The 20,197-nt window shown below is 44.5% G+C and overlaps 1 protein-coding gene across 3 annotated transcripts in view; it reads right to left on the reverse strand.

Annotated features, from left to right (window-relative positions):
• The window catches only part of LOC137521932 (retroviral integration site protein Fli-1 homolog), a 71,705-nt gene extending 51,811 nt beyond the window's left edge, over nt 1-19,894 (reverse strand). For 2 of the 3 annotated variants that reach the window (XM_068241876.1, XM_068241874.1), the window contains exon 1: nt 19,751-19,894. In XM_068241876.1, coding sequence (XP_068097977.1) covers nt 19,751-19,768 — 18 coding nt within the window. In that variant the 5' untranslated portion in view covers nt 19,769-19,894. Of the gene's footprint in view, nt 1-19,380; nt 19,445-19,750 lie in introns of those variants that run through there. The other variant, XM_068241875.1, reaches the window with a different exon arrangement.
• Between the last annotated feature and the right edge of the window lie 303 nt (nt 19,895-20,197).

Consider the following 20,197-nt stretch of genomic DNA (forward strand, 5'->3'; position numbering starts at 1 on the left):
TGCAACACCCCTGCGGCTAACTAGTGGTGAAAAAGAAAAAGGTTATTATACAATGAGATTATTACACCACACAGCACATCACGGCATATCTCCCAACTGTGCCTTTTTTGGAGGGACAGTCCCTCTTTGGGAACTATATCCCTCCTTTCTTCTTCATTTGGCCCTCTTTGTCCCCATTCACTCCTAAAAACGCAAACACAAATGCAAGCGCTTTACATTTTTGTGCGCTGTTTTTTTTCCCCCATCCGGCGCTCCACTGCATTTTTGTAAAAAGCGGTTTTTTTTCAGAGCGGTTTTTGTAATTCACTCCCTGACACAAGTCAGGAAGGGAACTCTTTGACCCGGAAAATAATAAATACAATGCATTTATTCTTAAAAGGCGAACGCAATCGCTGCACAATGTGATTTTGTGAGCGATTTTTTTTCTATACCTTCCATTATAGCAAAAACGCCTCAAAAATGGTACAGGCACCGATTTGCTGATCGGAAACGAATCGCTCAGATGTGAACTGTTTCATAGGGAATCATTGCACAAGCGTTTTGTGGGCGATTTTAAGAATCGCCTGCGCTTGAAAAAAGGCGGAAAACGCTCCTAGTGTGAACGGGCCCTCTCAGGACTGATGTCTATATCTATGTAAATATATGTATTTTTCTACTGAAAAATGTGTTTTATTTACTGTAAGCTTTATTCTCATCATTTGAATTGATCTTATGTTTAAATGTTGGGGAATGAAAATTAAGCAGGATAGAAAGGACCAGTGTGGTTTGAATGATAAAACAACATAATTTTCTTATGAAATCTGTATGGTATGCATTGCAAGGGGTGTGGTTGGGGCGTGATTAGGGGTGCGGCAGGGGCGTGATTTAAAGAGGAACTCCAGCCTAAACAAACATACTGTCATTAAGTTACATTAGTTGTGTTAATTAAAATAGATAGGTAATATAATCTCTGACCCACCCTGTTTTAAAAGAACATCAAATGTTTGATTTCATGAGGGCAGCCATCTTTTTGGTTGAAAGGAGGTGACAGGGAGCATGAGACAGTTCCAACTGTCCTGTGTTCTGATCACCCCTCCCAGTTGCTAGGCAACGTGAATAACAACATAGGAAATCCCATCACGCTTTGCACAGTATCAGGGGAAAAAGGCCCGGGCAGTTTTCTTTGATGGGTGGAGCTTAGCTAAAAATGCAGCTAAAAATGATGGTTTGGTAAGAAAAACAAAGTTCTGATGCTGTGAAACTGTTAAAGAAACACCAAGCCTTTTCAGTTCTGCTGAGTAGATTTTTAGTCCGGAGGTTCACTTTAAGTGTCCCTCTTTGTTATCTCAAAAAGTCAGGAGGTATGCATCATTGTAACAGCAATGACAACAATGGTTTAGTAATTCTGCTGTTTTTTTCTTGTGGCAGGGAACACACTTGACTGTATTCGTGCGCGTTTTCTGCACAGAAAAACTGAGAACTCATTTTAATCAATGGGCTAGTTCACACTTAATATGTTGTTCGCGCGCAGAAAAACAACTGACATTCTGCATCATGATTCTGCACATTTTGTCAGTTTTCTCTATCAATTACGTCAGCTGCTGTGAAAAAACGCACGCGTTTTCCTGCATGGAAACACAACTGGTGTGCAGAAAAACTCGCGCAGAAAACGGAAAGACAAGTGTGTTCCCTGCCTCAGTGTGCTAAAGCCCCGCCCACTAATAACACACCTGAACTCTGCCTAAACTCCCTTTTGGACTCGGATCCGCTACAAATCCACTACAAATGCCACTCAATAATTGCAACAATTTCACACTGTGATTTCGCAGTCACCTGCCCAGACCTCGCTGTGTTTTGAATCTGACCGTGTGGGCAAAATCTCATACCACATGGAGGTGGTACAATTTGGACAGTGATTGGCCAATCATAATTGAAGGTGTACCAGGCTTTAGGACTCACAACAATTAAAGGATACCTGTAGTGAGAGGGATATGGAAGCTGTCCTATTTATTTCTTTTTAAGCAATACCAGTTGCCTGGCAGCCCTGCTGATCCTCTGCCTCTAATACTTTTAGCCATAGACCCTGAACAACCATACAGATTGGGTGTTCTGACTGAAGTGTGACTAAATTAGCTGTATGTTGTTCTAGGGGTGTGATTCAGACACTACTACAGCCAAAGAGGACAGCCAGGCAACTGGTATTGTTTAAAAGAAAACAAATATGCAAATATGTGCGTTGCGTTGAATTCAGCTGTAATGTCTTGTGTTGTTGCCCTTCTGTTGCTGCAGACTATGGGCTTGATTCACTAAACCGTGATAACTCAAATATCACACCTTATCAAAGATCACACCTTATGAAAAGTTATCACACCTTATCAAAGTTAACATGCCTTAACAGAGTAGCATAGCGAGCGCTACGAACTTTTGCCTACTAATTGGCAATGACATTCGTCCTGCCCTGAGCCCCTGCGGGTTTGTAGCGCTCGCTATGCTACTCTGATAAGGTGTGTTAACTTTGATAAGGTGTGATATTCATATCACGGTTTAGAAAATTAAGCCCAATGTGTGCTACTTGCCTTTCATCTCTCTCGTTTACGAGCCTCTTTCAACCAGAACAGTCAGGGCCGGGCCAAGGCATAGGCTGGAGAGGCTCCAGCCTCAGGGCGCAGTGTAGGAGGGGGCGCACAATTCATTCAGCTGTCATTCCTAATTGTGTTTGAAGCAGAAAGAAATAAGAAAAGGAGATACATGGAAGTGACTACAAGCCATATAACTAGAGATTAAGGTGTTGGGGGCCCTGGGGTGCCTCTTAGTGTGTAGCGGCTGGGGTGGAGGGATGGAGGGGCGCACTTTGGTGTCTCAGCCTTGGGTGCTGGAGGACCTTGTCCCACCTCTGAGAACAGTCCTCATCACTTGAAGATATTTTCTCAACTGCCACCCTCTAAACACCTGAGATACTGTTGGGTGAGAAAGTCCTAAAAGAGGCATCGCTTAAGAGATGCTAGCACCAGCTCTTCCTGCACCACTGATCAACCCTCATTCAAAGTCACTTAAATCTTTAGGGCCCGTTCAGACTGCACGCTTTTCCAGCCGCGTTTTGGAAACGCGTGCAGAAGGCCAACACGCACGACATCAGACAGTGCATAGAGTGCACTGTCTGATGTTCACACTGCATGCGTTCCGGACCTGTGCGGTCCGGGAACGCATGCTGCACGCAGATTTTACTAAAACGCGCGGCTGTCCCATTCACTTTTCAGTGATGGGATCAGCCACGCAACGCACACAAACGCGGATGGCGTGCGTTCGTACGCGTTGTGGTCCGCACGCGTTCCGCATGCATGGCCATCCGCATTTGTGATCTAAACGGGCCCTAGTCTTACCCATTTTTACATTAAAGCGAAACTGTAGATTTAAATTAAACACATTGTTTCACTTACCCGGGGCTTCTGCAAGCCCCCAGCAGCTGTCCTGTCCCGCGCCGAGTCTCCACAAGTCTCCGTTCCCCCGCCGCCACTCCGTTCTGTACCTCGACTTGTAAGTCGATGCCAGTGCAGTCCTGCCAAGCGTATCCTTTCTTCGCGTTCACCTCTGCAATAGCAGGGAACACGAAGAAAGGATACGTGTGGCCAGAGCCGCGCAGGCGCAGTGGCCTGGCAGCAAAACTGAAAGTAGCTGGCGGCGGGAGAACGGAGGCTCGTCAAGAAGCGGCGCGGGACAGGACGGCTGCTGGGGGCTTGGGGAAGCCCCAGGTAAGTGAAACAATGTGTTTATTTTCTATCTACAGTTCCGCTTTAACTTCTTCATAACTACGTTGCCCGGAGTTTTCCTTATATAAGCAACTCTGCCCTGTTACGTCACTCTACTGTTACTGTTGGACTGGTTTACTTTCAAATAAGGGGTGTCTCTAATTTTTTTGACCACTCAGTGTAGTAAAATATTGGTAGTTTAAATGACCAATATTTTACTATGCACTACCTGGCACCTATTCTAACCTTAACCCTTTTTTTATAAGTGCATAATCCTAACCCCTCCCCCCCCCCCCACACACGCCTAACCCTAAACCCCTCTATAAGTGCCGAACCCTAACTCCCTACATAGTGCCTGACCCTAACCCTCATTGTAAGTGCCTAACCATTACCTCCCCAACCTAATGCCTAATCTTAACCCTCCCTGGTAAGTGCCTAACACTAACCTAAAAAGTTGGCGCCTAAACAAGCAATAGTTGCAGCCGATCGTCTACAATAGGTGCAAAACCATTACATACCATGTAGCAGCCAATCGGCTACTAGCCGCATCAAGTGCCCAAATGGTTGACTGGGCACCCGATTACTGAAAATGAACACAGGCGTTTATTCAACGAATGATGATCACGGCACCCAATTGAACTGATCCGTATTGATGCCACCCAAAAACTCTATTGTCTCTGGTCTCTGGGTTTGTTTAGGACTCATCTGGTATCGGCAAGTCTGTTGGTTCCTCAAAGCTCAAAATGTGGATGATGCCACCTTGATAGCAAACCTAATAACTATCGAAAGTTTGAGATGATTTAGGATCACTTTCTTTAAAGAGGAACTGTCGCGAAAATCTTAAAATTTAAAATGCAAACAGATAAGAAGTACATTTCTTCCCGATTAAAATGAGCCATAAATTACTTATTTCCTATGTTGCTGTCACTTACAGTAGGTAGTAGAAATCTGACATTACCGACAGGTTTTGGGCTAGTCCATCGCTCCATAGGGGATTCTCAGCATGGCCTTTATTCTTTATAAAGACACTCCCTGAAAAAGATTCATATAAAGATGCTGGCCAGCTTCCCTGCTCGCTGTACACTATTTTGGCAGTTGGACAGAGCAACTGCCATTCACTAAGGGCTTTTAAAAATAAAGAGAACCCCCCGATGAGGAGATGGGCTAGTCCAAAAGCTCTCACTTCTGTCAGATTTCTAATACCTTCTGTAAGTGACAGCAACATAGGAGAAAAGTAATTTATGGCTCATTTTACTCAGGAAGAAATGTACTTCATATTTGTATGTATTTTAAATGTGAAGATTTTTGCGCCCATTCCTCTTTAAGGTAGGATAAATTGTGTTTGCAACATTTTTTGTCTCATTTATCGATAGTTCTCAGTCCTGTACTGTACCCTTAAGAAAAAGAATATTGAGTCATCTCAGATCTTTGTATTTTCTTTTTGATAATAGTTCTTCAACTTAACCTCTGAACTTGACCTACATGTTTGTGTGTGTGTGTGTGTGCTATTTGCGATGCCCCGAGGATCTGGTTGTTCTTTTGGGGAAGGGGGGGGGGGGGGGGCAGTCTCATTCTGTGGTGGAGAAGCTCCCCTGTTATTGTCTTACTAGATCTGGTGACGGTTTGACTCTGCGCTGTAACCACAGAGCGCTCAGTGTTGAGTTGGGACTTCTCGGTAGGCTGCCTCACCGCCAACGGCTCTTCTACAACTGCAACGCTGACACTTCCACCACTCATGTCCCACTTCTCTATAGCGTAACCCCTTGTGCGCTGGCAGAACCTGAAGCCACGCACCCATATAACAGCAGCGGTGTCAGAAATAAACGCTAGAGACACAACAGAACATAATTAGAAAACTTTAAAATGACGAATGGATCCAGATACCTTTAACAATACAACAACAAACAACATTTGTAAAGTGCATTTCTCCCATAGGACTCAAAGTGCATAAGCACGGCTCAGACCAGGAATTGGTTGATTGGTAAGTCATGGTACAGAGGAAGAATTCTACAAGTCAGTAAATGCCAGGCTAAACAGGTGGCTTTTCAGTCTGGATTTAAATAACTCCAGGGATGGGGCTGTCTTTACTGGGTGTGGTAGGGTGTTCCAAAGGGTAGGGGCAGCATGACAGAAAGCTCTGGCTCCACAGGTTTTGAGGTGCACTCTGGGAGTGACCAGTTTTATGGATCCTGCTGATCTGAGGCTGTGAGAGGTGTGGTGCAGCTTCAGCAAGTCCTTCATGTATCCGGGGCCCAGATTGTGCAGGGATTTGAATGTCAACAGTCCAATCTTGAAGAGTATTCTCCATTTTAGGTTAGGCAGTGCACAGAAACAGTGACATCCCCCACACAGGAACAGAACAGGTCACTAGCCTGCAGGCTAACGACGCGTCAACATCGGTCCCATTTAGCTGCTTCTAGTAGAGTGATAATCCAGATGATTCCACGTCTTCATCTACCGCGCCATTCCAGAGCTGGGACCCTCCCAACCTGCTTGACAAGGGCTTGTGGAAGAGCCTGGGAATGAGCACAGCTACACTGCGCAGGTGCTACATGTTCCATGCCCGCGCAATATGTTCCACCCCCGCGCAGTACATTCCACGCCCGCGCAGTACCACGGAACTGCTCAGCAGAAAGACGAACCCGAGCAGTCCTGAGCTAATGCAGTAGGGATCATCAAAGAGATGCAAATTATTCAGAGTTGATGCAAATGTATGCACATTTACTTGCAAATGTATGCAGTTTGAAAATGGACCAATCAATTTAAACCCAGGTTAAAATTGATTGGTCCTTTTTCAAATTGCAAATATTTGCATAAAAATTTGCATGATTTTGGAAGTATTTGCATCTCATTAATCATCCCTACTGCTGAGGTAAGCATGTGACTTTCTCTCCTTTTAAAGTGGGCCTGAACTCTTGCAAACGACAGAAGGAAAACAGAGAAATGCACTCTGTATGTATTTAGAGAGTTTAGCCTGTCTAATTCCCCTGTGACTAATCACAAGGGTAATTTGATCTCTCAGCTGCGTCAGCTCAGGAGTCTAGGCATACACGGCAGAGCAGCTAATTGGTAAACACAGGATGTTAACCCTATGTCTGCTTCCATGAAAGCAGGAAGTAGACACACTGCAGATTTATTGCAGGATTTCTATCAACTGACACATGCCTATGTACTCTGTAAAGTGCTGCAGAAGATGTCAGTGCTACATAAATACATAATAATAATATGGTAGGACATTAGGCTATGACTATGGCAGGATTAGATTGTGAGCTCCTCTGAGGACAGTCAGTGACAATGTGCTGCAGAAGATTTCAGTACTATGTAAACACATAATAACAATAACAGTCTAAATAGCCATGAATAAGAACATGCAGAAGCATGCTGTGTAATAAATTCTTTATGCTAAAAATAGTTTTTCTCTGCTTCTGAGCTGATCATTTTCAGTTCCCTAATGTAGCTTAATTAACTGGCATAAGGCATAAAGCATTCTAAAAATGGTGAAAATGTTAACAGAGGAACCAAACGATGCAGCTTTTGAAAAGACAGATGCTGAGGCTAAACATAGAGGGGGAAAAAGAGTAAAGAGAGAATATGTAATCAGTCTTCAGCCTGATTGGCTGGCTAGGGCAGATCAGGAGGGGTGCAAGAATACACAAATGTCCATAACAAAGAAAAAAACAGAGGGAGGAGGTAGTCCTGCCTATAAAATTACCTTATTCAAATGTTGGGATTGGGTATGATAAGTGAGATGCAAATAATTGTGAGTTGATGCAGGATTATGAAAATTTGGATGCAAATGTATGCATCTTGAAAATGGACCGCATTTGACCTCAGCGGGATTTGATTGGTTAATTTTCCAGCTGCATAAATGTGCATAATACTGTCTCAACTTTTATTTGAAGTTGAACTTATTATGATGGGGATTCCCAAGTCCAATATGAAAATAATATTCAATATATGTGTGTGGGATATACTGTGCTGTAGTTCCCCAGAGTCCTGCAAAGTAAGAAAACTGTGACCTTTAGGCTGGTTTCACACCAGGACGTTGCGTTTTAGGGGACGTTATGGTTGCATAACGTGCCCCTAACGCAACGCCTGGTGCTCTCTGCTGTGGATGTCAAAGTGAGCCGCATTCTGCAGCTCACTCTGGCGTCCGTGATGCCGTGATGCGTACTCTTGTGCGCATGCGGCATCACGTGGTCCTGCTGGCCAATCGCCGCACAGAGCGGTCGCTCCAGGAAGTAAACACTGCACGTCGCACCGTGCAGTGAATATTAATTAGCCATGTGCCTGGCCGCTCTCCCCTCCTCCCCAACACTACTGAGCATGTGCAAGCAGTCTAACACGGCTCTGCCGCTTATAAAGTACTGCATGCAGTACGTTGTCTTATGGCGCAGCGTTACTGAGTAACGCCACGTGGGCACTGTGAACAGCCCATTGATTTTTCATTGCTGTGCGGTGGGGTGCGTTACAGGCTTCTCTAACGTGCGCCTCTAACGTCCCACTGTGAAACCAGCCTAAGGGCTAGTGCACACCGAGCGTCTTTTTCAGCGTTTCTGCAGCAGCTTGCGCCTGCGGATACGCTTGGTCAATGTATCTCAATGGGGTGGTGCACACCAGAGCAGGAGGAGTTTTGCAGAAACGCATACTCCCGGGGTGAGGCATTTTTTGGATTGCGGAGGCGTTTCTGCCTCAATGTTAAGTATAGGAAAAACGCGAACCGCTCTGAAAAACGCCTGTTCAGAGCGGTTTTGCAGGCGTTTTTGTTACAGAAGCTGTTCAGTAACAGCTTTACTGTAACAATACATGAAATCTACTACACCAAAACCGCTACACAAAACCGCAAAACGCTAGCTGAAACGCTGCAGAAAAATAAGAAAAAGCGTTTCAAAATCTGCTAGCATTTTGCGGATCTGCTAGCGGGTTTTGGTGTGCACCAGGCCTAAGGGTACGTACAGACATACGATAACGATCGTTCGTTCTGAACGACGAACGATGTTAAAGGAGGTATCGGCCGATGATCGTTTGAAGAAAGGCTACTTTGAACATCGTTCGTGTACGAACGATCTTGGAACGAGCGTGGCGTGCGCAACATGATGTATAAACTGATTTCAAACACAAGTGTCAAAAAGAACTGCATGAGCATGTGCAAAGCTTTGAGAACGAACGATCAACGACCGATCGTTGTACAGACATTACTTTTTGATCAATGGTCGTTGGAAAAGATCTGGCAGAATGGATCGTTCTTTACCAACGACATATCTCGTTGGTCGGTCGTTTTAATGATCGTTCGTGCACTTTTTACGAACGATCATCGGGCAATGCCGTCGGTAACGATCGTTTTAAACGACTATAGTCGCATGTCTGTACGCACCCTAAGAGGAAGATTTACTCTTTTGTCTTTAGCTGAAAATCTTGTTTCCTAAAACTTTGGTCATCTGGCCTGAAGCAGATTAGAGACTAGAGTTAAGCTACGTACACACATGCGACAACGATTGTTTATTGTGAACGACGAACGAACTTTTAATTGACGAAAGAACGACCAAAGTAAAGTTCGTTTTTAAAGGTGTGTAACGATCTGATCGTTGGAACGAACATTACATCACGTAAAGCAACTATTGCGCTTGCGCATCAAAATGAAAAGTTCCATGGTGAAATAGTGAAATGCGCATGTCAAGCCTAGTACGAACGACCGTTTCCAACAATGTACTAGTTTTGCAAACGATCGTTGTTGGAAAAAATCCGCAAGGCTAGATCGTTCGTTTTTAACGATCTAGCTCGTCCATCGTTAGACTTAATGGTCGTTGGCTGCTTTTTTTTAAACGATTGTTTGAAACGATCGGGGAACGATCGTTTCAAACGACTATAGTGGCATGTGTGTACGCACCTTTAGACCCCCTGCACACTGCAAATCCGATTTGCGTTTCCAATTTGCGATTCCGATTTTCTCTGGATGCTATCAAAATAAGAAGAAAAACGCAGAAAAAACGCAGCATGCAGTACCAAGTAACAATTGCAAATCGGAATCGCATGTAGTGTGCAAGAGGCCTCAATGGCAGTCTCTAAGAGCGGAGTAAATATATATATTACTCTACTAAAAATGTGTTTGATTGACTCTAAACTTTATTCCCATCTTTCAATTATTATATTATTAATTTTAAAATGCTAATATGAAGGACAATGAACCAGGATAGAAAGGACCTGTGTGGTTAAAAAAAACAACATATTTTTCTTATTAAATCTTTATGGATTGCGTGACTAGGGGTGTGGCAGGGGCGTGGCTTAAGTGTCTCTCTTTCTCATCTCAAAAAGTTGGGAGGTATGGTGGTGCCTAATTTTGCCGTAAGCCTGCTTTGTGTAAAGCCTCATACTCACGGGCTACAACTGTCGCCGCAACCACGTGGCACGCGCGTGTTGCGGCGACAGGTCGCCCGTGTGTATGACGCGCGCGCCCCGAACCGTCGCTACTCTGAGCTGTTGCCGGGCGATTGGCCTCGCCGCAACTCCGACGCAACTGTCGCTAGTCCGCCACGCGTGCCGTGTGTGTATGCGGACTAGCTACAGCAACCCCATACACAATGTATGGAGCTTCCGGCGGGGGGGAGAAACCTTCAGCGACAACTTCCGCCGCATCTCTGTTCCTCTGTGCGCTGTGTGTACGGCTGTTGCACAGAGGGACCTCTGAGAGACAAGAGTCACTCGTGTGTACCAGCCATAAAACAGGCCACGGCACGATCATTGGGGAATATTTCTACCCAGGTGTAGGGGGTTTCTTCTCTTACACACATTCGCTATTTCCCATGATGCAGCTTTCTTGTTACCCCCGCCAGGCCCGGCAGTAACCCTGCAAGCAGGGCAGGTGCTCCGAGTCCTGCGAGAAGTGAGATGGGTTTCAGTTTGTAGAAGCCGTTACAGCCTCAGAGGGTGACTCATTCTCAGAGAGGTGAGGGCGGGCGGACGGCTGTTTCAGAATCCTGAAGTTAAGCGAGTTTACATTTGTTAACCTACTTACGATACTTCAAGTAGTGCTCAGCGTGCTCTTGGGGATCTTATTAATTTGTACCGTATGGCTCCTCCGACATACATTCTGGCGGCGGTCAGAGTACCTCGAAGTGTTGAAGTCATTAACTGTCCCTCAGAGGGGCTCCCAATGGAATGCCCCTACCAAATCTAGAATCAGTTCCACAGGAAACCAGGTCAAAGTACAGTATACCCGAGGAAAACTTACTTACTTAAAGGATACCCGAAGTGACATGTGACATGATGAGATAGACATGTGTATGTACAGTGCCTAGCACACAAATAACTATGCTGTGTTCCTTTTTTTCTTTCTCTGACTGAAAGAGTTAAATATCAGGTGTGTAAGTGACTGACTCAGTCCTGACTCAGACAGGAAGTGACTACAGTGTGACCCTCGCTGATAAGAAACTCCCCCTTTTTACCTCTTTCTTGCTCTCAGAAGCCATTTTCTGCTAGGAAACTAAGTGATTTATAGTTGGAATTTCTTATCAGTAAGGGTGACACTGTAGTCACTTCCTGTCTGAGTCAGGACTGAGTCAGCCACTTACATACCTGATATTTAACTCTTTCAGACAGAGAAAGAAAAAAAGGAACACAGCATAGATATTTGGGTGCTAGGCACTGTACATACCCATGTCTATCTCATCATGTCACATGTCACTTCGGGTATCCTTTAACTAAGCAGTGGCGTAGCTGCAATTCATGTCCCTCCTTCCCCCCCCCCACCATGTTCACACTTCACACCTGCACAAATAGCCAAGGCTACTGAGTGAGCCGGAGCTACTGGTAGCGGTGGTGGTCTGGAGCATGACATGGTGAGCCTCTGAGGCTTCCCTCTTCTTAGGTGAGTATCTCTCTCTTTTTTTTTAATTTTTTTTTTTTTTGCTTTAGGGCAATCTCAGGTTTTTTTAAATGCTTATATGCTTTTAGGGATGTAGGAGGACACTGGATTGCTTGGAGTAATCCCAGGCAAACATGGCTAAAGTGTACAACCCACATGCAGATAGCATCCTATGTGGATGGTGGGGCGCACTTTGGTGTCTCAGCCTTGGGTGCTTGAGGACCTTGGCTCTGATGGTGGATGGCCCTGCTCTGCTTTCACTGCATAGCAAAATACTAAAAAAAATATATGTTTCTTGATAGGATTTATGGTCAATTATAAAATGCTAATAATTCCAAGTTGATGCAAATGTTATGCTAATTTTAAGCAAACTCATGTAGCTTGGAATTGGACCAATCCAATGCAGCAGCTTACCTCCAGGGTATTCATTATATATTAATGACCTTCTTACTATGCCAGCCTCACATTAATCTAACCCTTTGGCCTTTGCCTGACCCTAACCTAAATGAAAATGCATGAACTACAGACATTTTCTATCTCTCTCTGCTCTCAGAAGTTGTATTCTGCCAGGAAAACTTTTATGCAGGGATGGATTTAGGGTTAGGCCATGTAGGCCATGGCCTAGGGCACAACAGGAGCAAGGGCACCAAAGCAGCAGGCTAAATTGGTGCAAGCTTTCAAATGCTGCAATGCAGGGAGATCAGGAGAGCACCTGCCTGTGGTACTCTGCTGCTAGCCGCCTGTGCAGCAGCCACCTTGCTCTCTGTGCACGTCTGCCTTGCGGCCGGCGGCTATGGACTTGGGCAGCATTGGTGATGGAAAGGAAGAGGAAGCTTCTGCATTGGAGATGAGTGGAGAAATGAGTGACACTGATGGCTGCTGCAGTGTGAAGGTGAGCTGGCTACCTATACTGAAAGGGGGGGAGGAGGGATTAAGGGAGTCATCTGGCTACCTATACTGGGAGGCTCATCAGGCTACCTATACTAGAGGGAAAGGGGGAGGGGTCATCTGGCTACCTATACTGGAGGGAAAGGGGGAGGAGTCATCTCGCTACCTATACCGAGGGGTGGCGGCTGGTGACAGTGGTCTTGGGCAGTAAAGAGTACAAATCCGGCTCTGCTTTTATGGCTGTATTTTGCTTATCAGTGAGGTTTACTATATTCCCTAAAAGGTACCAACAAGACAAAAGCTGTCACATCCATGCCTAGAAAGTAACTCTTTCACGCAGCAACATAAAACAAGTAAAAGAGCCTGGTTATCAATATGTTTTGCACGGTACATACACATGTTTATCTCATCATGTCACCTGTCGCCTCAGGTACACATTAATACCTAGATAACTACCCCATGCCTAGCTGTAAACTTGCACCGAACATTTGCAGCATAACTATAGGAACTCTCATAATGATTATAGCTATTGGTGCATCAAAAGTCTAACCTGGACCTGTTGCTCAGAAGGTCTCGATGCAGAGATCTCTATACTGTGGCCTTAGTGCTACTCCAACCCACAATAGTCCCATCCTTCTCTTCCTACCCAAAGAAGCTAGCAGTAGCAGGTAGACCGGGGAGATCTTAGTTAGGGTGGGCTTCTGGCATCGTCACTTGCTACTAAAAGTCCCACCCATCAGACTAGTCTACCGCAAGCTTCTGTGGGTAGACAGGAAATGATGTCACTATTTCTTACAGAAGTAAATCTGTATTGTAGGGGCTTTAGGCATAGCTGGTGGAAGGTCCAGTTTAGCTTCTTGATGGGCTTAGAGGCAAAGGCATAACTAGAGGGAAGCAGCCCAGAGCTGTGGGGGTCTCTGACTACTGCTCCCCTTCCTCTGATACAGGGGACTATCCTGCAGATCAGGTGTTTTGTGGCTACACTTGTTATGGGTGTGAAGATCACGATGGTCGCACTCGTTTTATGACCGTTGTTAGATGGGCCTCCAGGCTGTGAAGGGCACCAGAGGTAGGGCAAGGGAAGGGGTGTGAGCTTTTGGGTTCCTCATCTAAGTTCTGTTGGGTGCCCCCACGATTTGTAGTAATTATATCCCCGCTTGGAAGGTCTTGATAACTGACCAGCAAGTACAATTAAGGCTAAAGGTTCAAGTTAGGAATAGGGAGGTAGCTATAATCAACTAATGTTGAAGGTTTGCACCAAAACTCTTGGCTAGAATACAGAACACCCCCGAGGGGGAGGGAGGCATAGAAGAGTCATCATGGACCCCAGAGTCTCAAGTCTTCATCTCTAATGATGTCACCCATGTGTGCAATGTGTCGGCAGTCACGTGGGGCACATGTGTGTGAGGATGAGGAAGAGGACGGAGACAGCAGCGGACACGGACAGGTAAAGTATTCATGCACAGGCATGGGAGGGAGGGGGGGGGGGACGGGGTGGTACATTTACACTAGTTGACACAGTGCTAGAGTCCGAGGCTGCATCACTAGGCAGATTCCCAAAAGTTTTCATTTGGTGTTGAGGGTTGACCTTTAAAAAAAAACAACACAGAGATAACGGGAGCGCAATATATCGCCAGGGACGGATTTAGCATAAGGCAATGTAGGCTCATGCCTACAGGCGCCTGATGATGAAAAGGTGGCTCACTCTGCTCCTCGAGCGCCTCCCTCCCTCCTTCCCTAAGAAGAGTCCTGATGGGAGTGTAAATGAGAGGTTCCTTATCCGGCTCGCAGCATCCCACTGACCAGATCTCCCTTCAGTCGGGGACACCACTAGCTACTGAATACTGAGGTTACCTCTGGCTACCTAATACTAAGGGGCATCTCACCTGTAGCTGCCTATGACGGGCAAGGGAAAAAAGGGAGAAGGGACAGCCAGCACACTTGCGGTGCAGTTGGGTGGAGTTTGTAGGATCATGGAGGGCGGAGTCTAGGGTGCCAGAACATCTGTGCCTATAGGCTCCTGTGATGTAAATCCAGCCCTATATATTACTGTTCCTGGTATAAATAATGAGATAAATGATACTCACAAACGAGGGGTAGCAATGAGGAGCAACCAACCACAAGGAGCAGATGGAGAACACAAACCCGTCTCCACTCGGGCAAACCAGTTTTGCCCAGATTGGAGGTAGTCGCACTCTTGGAAAAAAACATATAGAGTGTCTGCATAATGGTTGACACTCGCTAGTGTCATTGGAGAGGTAAGAGAGGTAAGCCACGTCCACCTTTTTGGATTTTATTGTATCTTTTAACAAAGTTTTATTGTTCTTGGGCGCTTCTCTCCATGTTATGCAGGTCAGGCGTTTATTCTGACAAAAATCTGACAAGATCATTTCCCGCCTGGACTACTGCAACTCCCTCTTGTCAGGCCTTCCTCAGAACCGCTCCCCTACAATCCATCATGAACGCAGCAGCCAGACTAATCTACTCCTCCCACCGCTCTGTCTCCACGACTCCCCTATGCAAATCCCTTCACTGGCTTCCATTTTGCTTCAGAATCAGCTTCAAGTGTTTGGCCTACAATTCTATACACAAGTCCTGCCCGACCCACATCTCTGACCTGGTCAGCAGATACACACCTGGCCGCCAACTTCGCTCCTCCAACAACCTCCTCCTAACCACCCCACGCATCTCACACTCCCATGTACGACTACAGGACTTCACTATAGCTGCCCCCATCTTGTGGAAATCTCTCCCATTGCCCATCAGGCTTGCCCCCTCCTTCAACAACCTCCTCCTAACCACCCCACACATCTCAAACTCCCATGCACGACTACAGGACTTCACTAGAGCTGCCCTCATCCTGTGGAAATCTTTCCCATTGCCCATCAGGCTTGCCCCCTCCTTCAACACCTTCAAAAAAGCACTTAAAACTCACCTTTTCAAAGAGGCTTATCCCACCTCAACGCTGCCTTAATTCTCTCCACCAAGAACCTTTCAATGAAGCCCCCCTCCTTTCGTGTCACCACCCCCTCTCTCTAGGCCTTTGGCAGGGCCCTCTATCCTTGTGTAGCCTACCTGATTGTGCCCTCTACCCAGAAGAAGGTGACCTTGTATTATTAGCACTACCACTCCAGTGTATGATCTGGCATTGCATTACTACCTGTATTGTGTTGTGTATCTTTTGTATTGTTGTATCTATTGCCTGTTACCTGTATTGTGCTGCCGGTCTCTTGGAAATCAGTCGCTGGCAATCAGCAAGCTGCACTGTTTGTTGCCCGGGTCCGATCATTTTCTTGATCGGAAATCAGATTTGAAGTGAAAATTGCATGGTGTGTGCCTCAGTTCCTGTAGTTTAGATGTGTTGCTGTGATTACCAGTATAAGATCACAGGGTGACGTCTCCCCCCTGCTGTGATAAGATGATGAAGAATGCTGGGACTTGTAGTGCGCCCGCAGTACGAGCAGTGTGGCCTGATCACTGCAGTAAAGAAATGGAGCTGGAAGAGTTAATATCAGCTACCCCCCCCCCCCCCCCCCCCCCTCCAATCTGCTGGTGTGTGTGGAAACCGCGAGCAGCTTCCTCAATCCGGGTCAGAGCAGCAGCCAGGCCTGACCATGGCTTCTCATACCTCGCCTCTGCTTCTATCTGCCTGACAGGCCTCTGCCTCATATTATCTCTATTTCATGCACTGTATCCCTTCTGTAATGATTACTGCTTGTTCCCAACTCACTGGGCTGTATGTATGGAGATATCAATACAGATACAGGCAGTTCCCTACTTACAAACCACTACAACCTTTCCCACATACAAACTGGTCTCCATGTACAAAATATACTGCACTGTACTTGTTATTACATATGTTTACTTTTACATGTTACAGTGTTGTGTAAACTGTTGTAAGTGGTTAAAACACATTGAGGAGAGCAACAAAACTAAAACAATCAAAAATTGTTTATACAGTAATGTCCAAATATACAGTTGTCTAAAAGTAAATCATGTCTCCACTTTCCCTGTGTAGTACAGGTGACTTATTACAGACACTTTCAGCTTACTAACAATGTCCCGGTATGTGCTTACAAATGAGTACAAACTTTTCAGGGATACAAACAGTTGTCTTCATGGACAAAATATAAAGTATTTTTTGTATTAGCTATTTTTGTTGTTAAATGCTGCATGCTATATTGTATAAACTGTCAAAATTACACTTTGAAAGCACACTGACATCTAACCCCCCCCCCCCCCCACACACACACACACACAAAAAAGATGTATTTCCCTGGTTTGAATCCCATCCCGGGCACTATCTGCGCAGAGTTGGTATGCTCTCCTCATGGTTGCAGGGGTTTCCTCCAAGCACTATGGTTTCCTCCCACATCCCCAAAACAAGTTAATTGGCTTCCCCTTAAAGTTTGGCCCAATACTGTGATACATACACTACGCAATACACACATACACATATAACTATGGTAGGATTAGATTGTGAGCTCCTCTGAGGACAGTCAGTGACATTATGTACTCTGTATTGTGCTACAGAAAATGTCAGCACTATATAAATAAATAATAATAATAATAATAATAATATGGTAGGAGATTAGACTATGACTATGGTAGGTTCAGATTGTGAGCTCCTCTGAGGACAGTCAGTGCCAAGACAATATACTCTGTACAGTGTTGCAGAAGATGTCAGTGCTATATAAATACATAATAATAATATGGTAGGACATTAGACTATGACTATGGTAGGGATTCGATTGTGAGCTCCTCTGAGGACAGTCAGTGACATGACTATGTACTCTGTAATGTGCTGCAGAAGATGTCAGTGGCAGTGCTATATAAATACATACTAATAATATGATAGACCATTAGACTATGACTATGGTAGGATTAGATTGTGAGCTCCTCTGAGGACAGTCAGTGCCAAGACAATATACTCTGTACAGTGCTGCAGAAGATGTCAGCGGCGCTATATAAATACATAATGATAATATGGTAGGACATTAGACTATGACTATGGTAGGATTAGATTGTGAGCTCCTCTGAGGACAGTCAGTGACATGGCTATGTATTCTGTAAAGTGCTGCAGAAGATGTCAGTGCTATATAAATACATAATAATAATATGGTAGGACATTAGACTATGACTATGGTAGGATTAGATTGTGAGCACCTCTGAGGACAGTCAGTGACATGACTATGTATTCTGTAAAGTGCTGCAGGAGATGTCAGTGCTATATAAATACATAATAATAATATGGTAGGACATTAGACTATGACTATGGTAGGATTAGATTGTGAGCACCTCTGAGGACAGTCAGTGACATGACTATGTATTCTGTAAAGTGCTGCAGGAGATGTCAGTGCTATATAAATACATAATAATAATATGGTAGGACATTAGACTATGACTATGGTAGGATTAGAGTGTGAGCTCCTCTGAGGACAGTCAGTGATATGACTATGTACTCTATACAGTTCTGCAGAAGATGTCAGTGCTATATAAATACATAATAATAATATGGTAGGACATTAGACTGTGACTATGGTAGGATTAGAATGTGAGGTCCTCTGAGGACAGCCAGTGACTTGACTATGTACTATGTACAATGCTGCAGAATATGTTATATATATATATATATATATATATATATATATATATATATATATATATATATATATATATATATATATATATATATATATTCAGTGATATATACTCATAAAAGCACACTATAATTACATATTTTACATCTATACATTACATTTATCTAAAAATAAAATCTATTTACACCTACACCATCAGTCCATCAGTGAACTAAAAGAGACCTTTTACTATGTGAAGCAAAACTAGTTAACTGGTACATAATACTCGTATTTATAAGCAAATAATGAGAATATTGCAATTTTTTTTCTAAGTTCGATATTTGCAATTACATTTTGAAACCTAGATATGTATAATAGATGTGCGTAACAAAACAGTTCTGTCGTTTGAAAAGAGGGGGGAATCGCTGCAGATCAGTAAATATTTATGTTCCTGTAGTTAACATCGAACAATATATTTGCTGTTCGATTTACTGTTATTTATAGGACTGTAAAATATAAACAAAAACAACATATACATTTATAATTAAATCTATATTTAGGACGACTATACATCGGGAAGCAGATATACCATGTATAAATAACTGAATAACTGACTAATAAAACTAAACTAATAAAAAAACTAATAAAAAAAAAGTTTAGCAACGGTGTCCCAAAATAACAAGCAATTTTTTAATATATATAATCATATAAATATATATCATACAACATACATACACAAAACTATAATTGTTCGGTAATTCATACAAATTATTTTGGTGTCTACACGAAAAAGTTTTAGTAAAAAAAAAAAAAGAAAGATAATAAATAAGAATGCTAACTAAATAACGAAATGTGTGGTATTCGGATACCGCCTCTGCGATAGTATAAGCTGCGCATTCAGTAGAAATATCAGCAGATAATGCGAATGATCTTGTTAGTAAAATTGTAAACAAATAAAATAAAAATAATAATTGTGAACTGAACTCCTTAGATCTACTGCAGGGAAAACGCGGGCTTTACGCCGTCACGCCGTTATAAATCACCTAAAAATAAAACTTCGTGTGAAACTGATATTATAAACTATTTTAGGAGGGCTGAAAGTTTTACCAAATTGGGAAGAAAAAAAACCTGTAAAAAAAGGGCACCAACTATATCTTGCACTTAAATGGTAAAATATTTGCGGTATCAACACCTCCTAAAATAAATAAAAAGACACCTGCGTATTACTCAGGTCAGGTACCCCCCATAGCAATGCCCCCCTCTCTCTCCTGGGGAGGGGTGGGGGTGGGGGGGGGTAAAAGCCTTTCTGATGGACCATTTCACCCACCTGCTCCTCCATAGTTGGCCGCACCTCCTCCTCCTCCAGTGATGCCAGCAGGTGCCCCCTGTAGACCCCCCGCACCTGTGGCCCCTGCTCTCGCCCCCCAGGGTGCTCCTCATCCTGGCCCCCGGCTCCTGGGCTCCTGGCTGCCTCTGAAGGTCCTTCTCTGTTGCTGAGATGAAGGTTTCGGTGATATTTAAGCTGAGACATGAACCGCCAAGGGGAAGGAAGAGGAAATTTGGTACCAGAAGGAAAGAGTGGGGGCCCCGGATTACCGCCCCAAGCTTGACTGACTCTCACCAAGGAGGAGGAGGGAGGGGGGGGGGGGGTCCACTGGGTCAAGAGTCTCTGCAGCCCCAACTCCAGGAGAACCTACCTTGATGGTGCAGTCCATGTCCACCTGGTCCAGAACCTGCAGGAGAACCTCAAGAGGCCACCATGGCTGATGGCTGACACAAGGTGCTACACACAGCTCACACAGGCTGACAGGGGGGTGTATGTATGTATGTGTGTCACTATGTGTGTGTGTGTCACTGTGTGTGTATGTATGTGTGCCTCTATGTGTGTGTGTCACTGTGTGTTCTCTTTTAGGGAAGTGATGTCACAACTTTGGTTTCCTTTTTTTTTACTTTGGTGATAGTTCTTGCACAAAAACTACAGTTTCAGCTTGGGTCTCTCTTCTTGCACTTTAGGTAACCCTTGTGTGCCTGGAGAACTACATCTCCCAGCAGGCTGTGCCTGGAGAACTCCTCCTCCCAGCAGGCAGGGGTGGGACTTTGCCTGGAGAACTACAAGTACCAGGAGCTTGGACTTCAGCACAGTA

This window comes from Hyperolius riggenbachi, chromosome 6 (genome assembly GCF_040937935.1).
Source record: "Hyperolius riggenbachi isolate aHypRig1 chromosome 6, aHypRig1.pri, whole genome shotgun sequence".
Taxonomy (NCBI): domain Eukaryota; kingdom Metazoa; phylum Chordata; class Amphibia; order Anura; family Hyperoliidae; genus Hyperolius; species Hyperolius riggenbachi.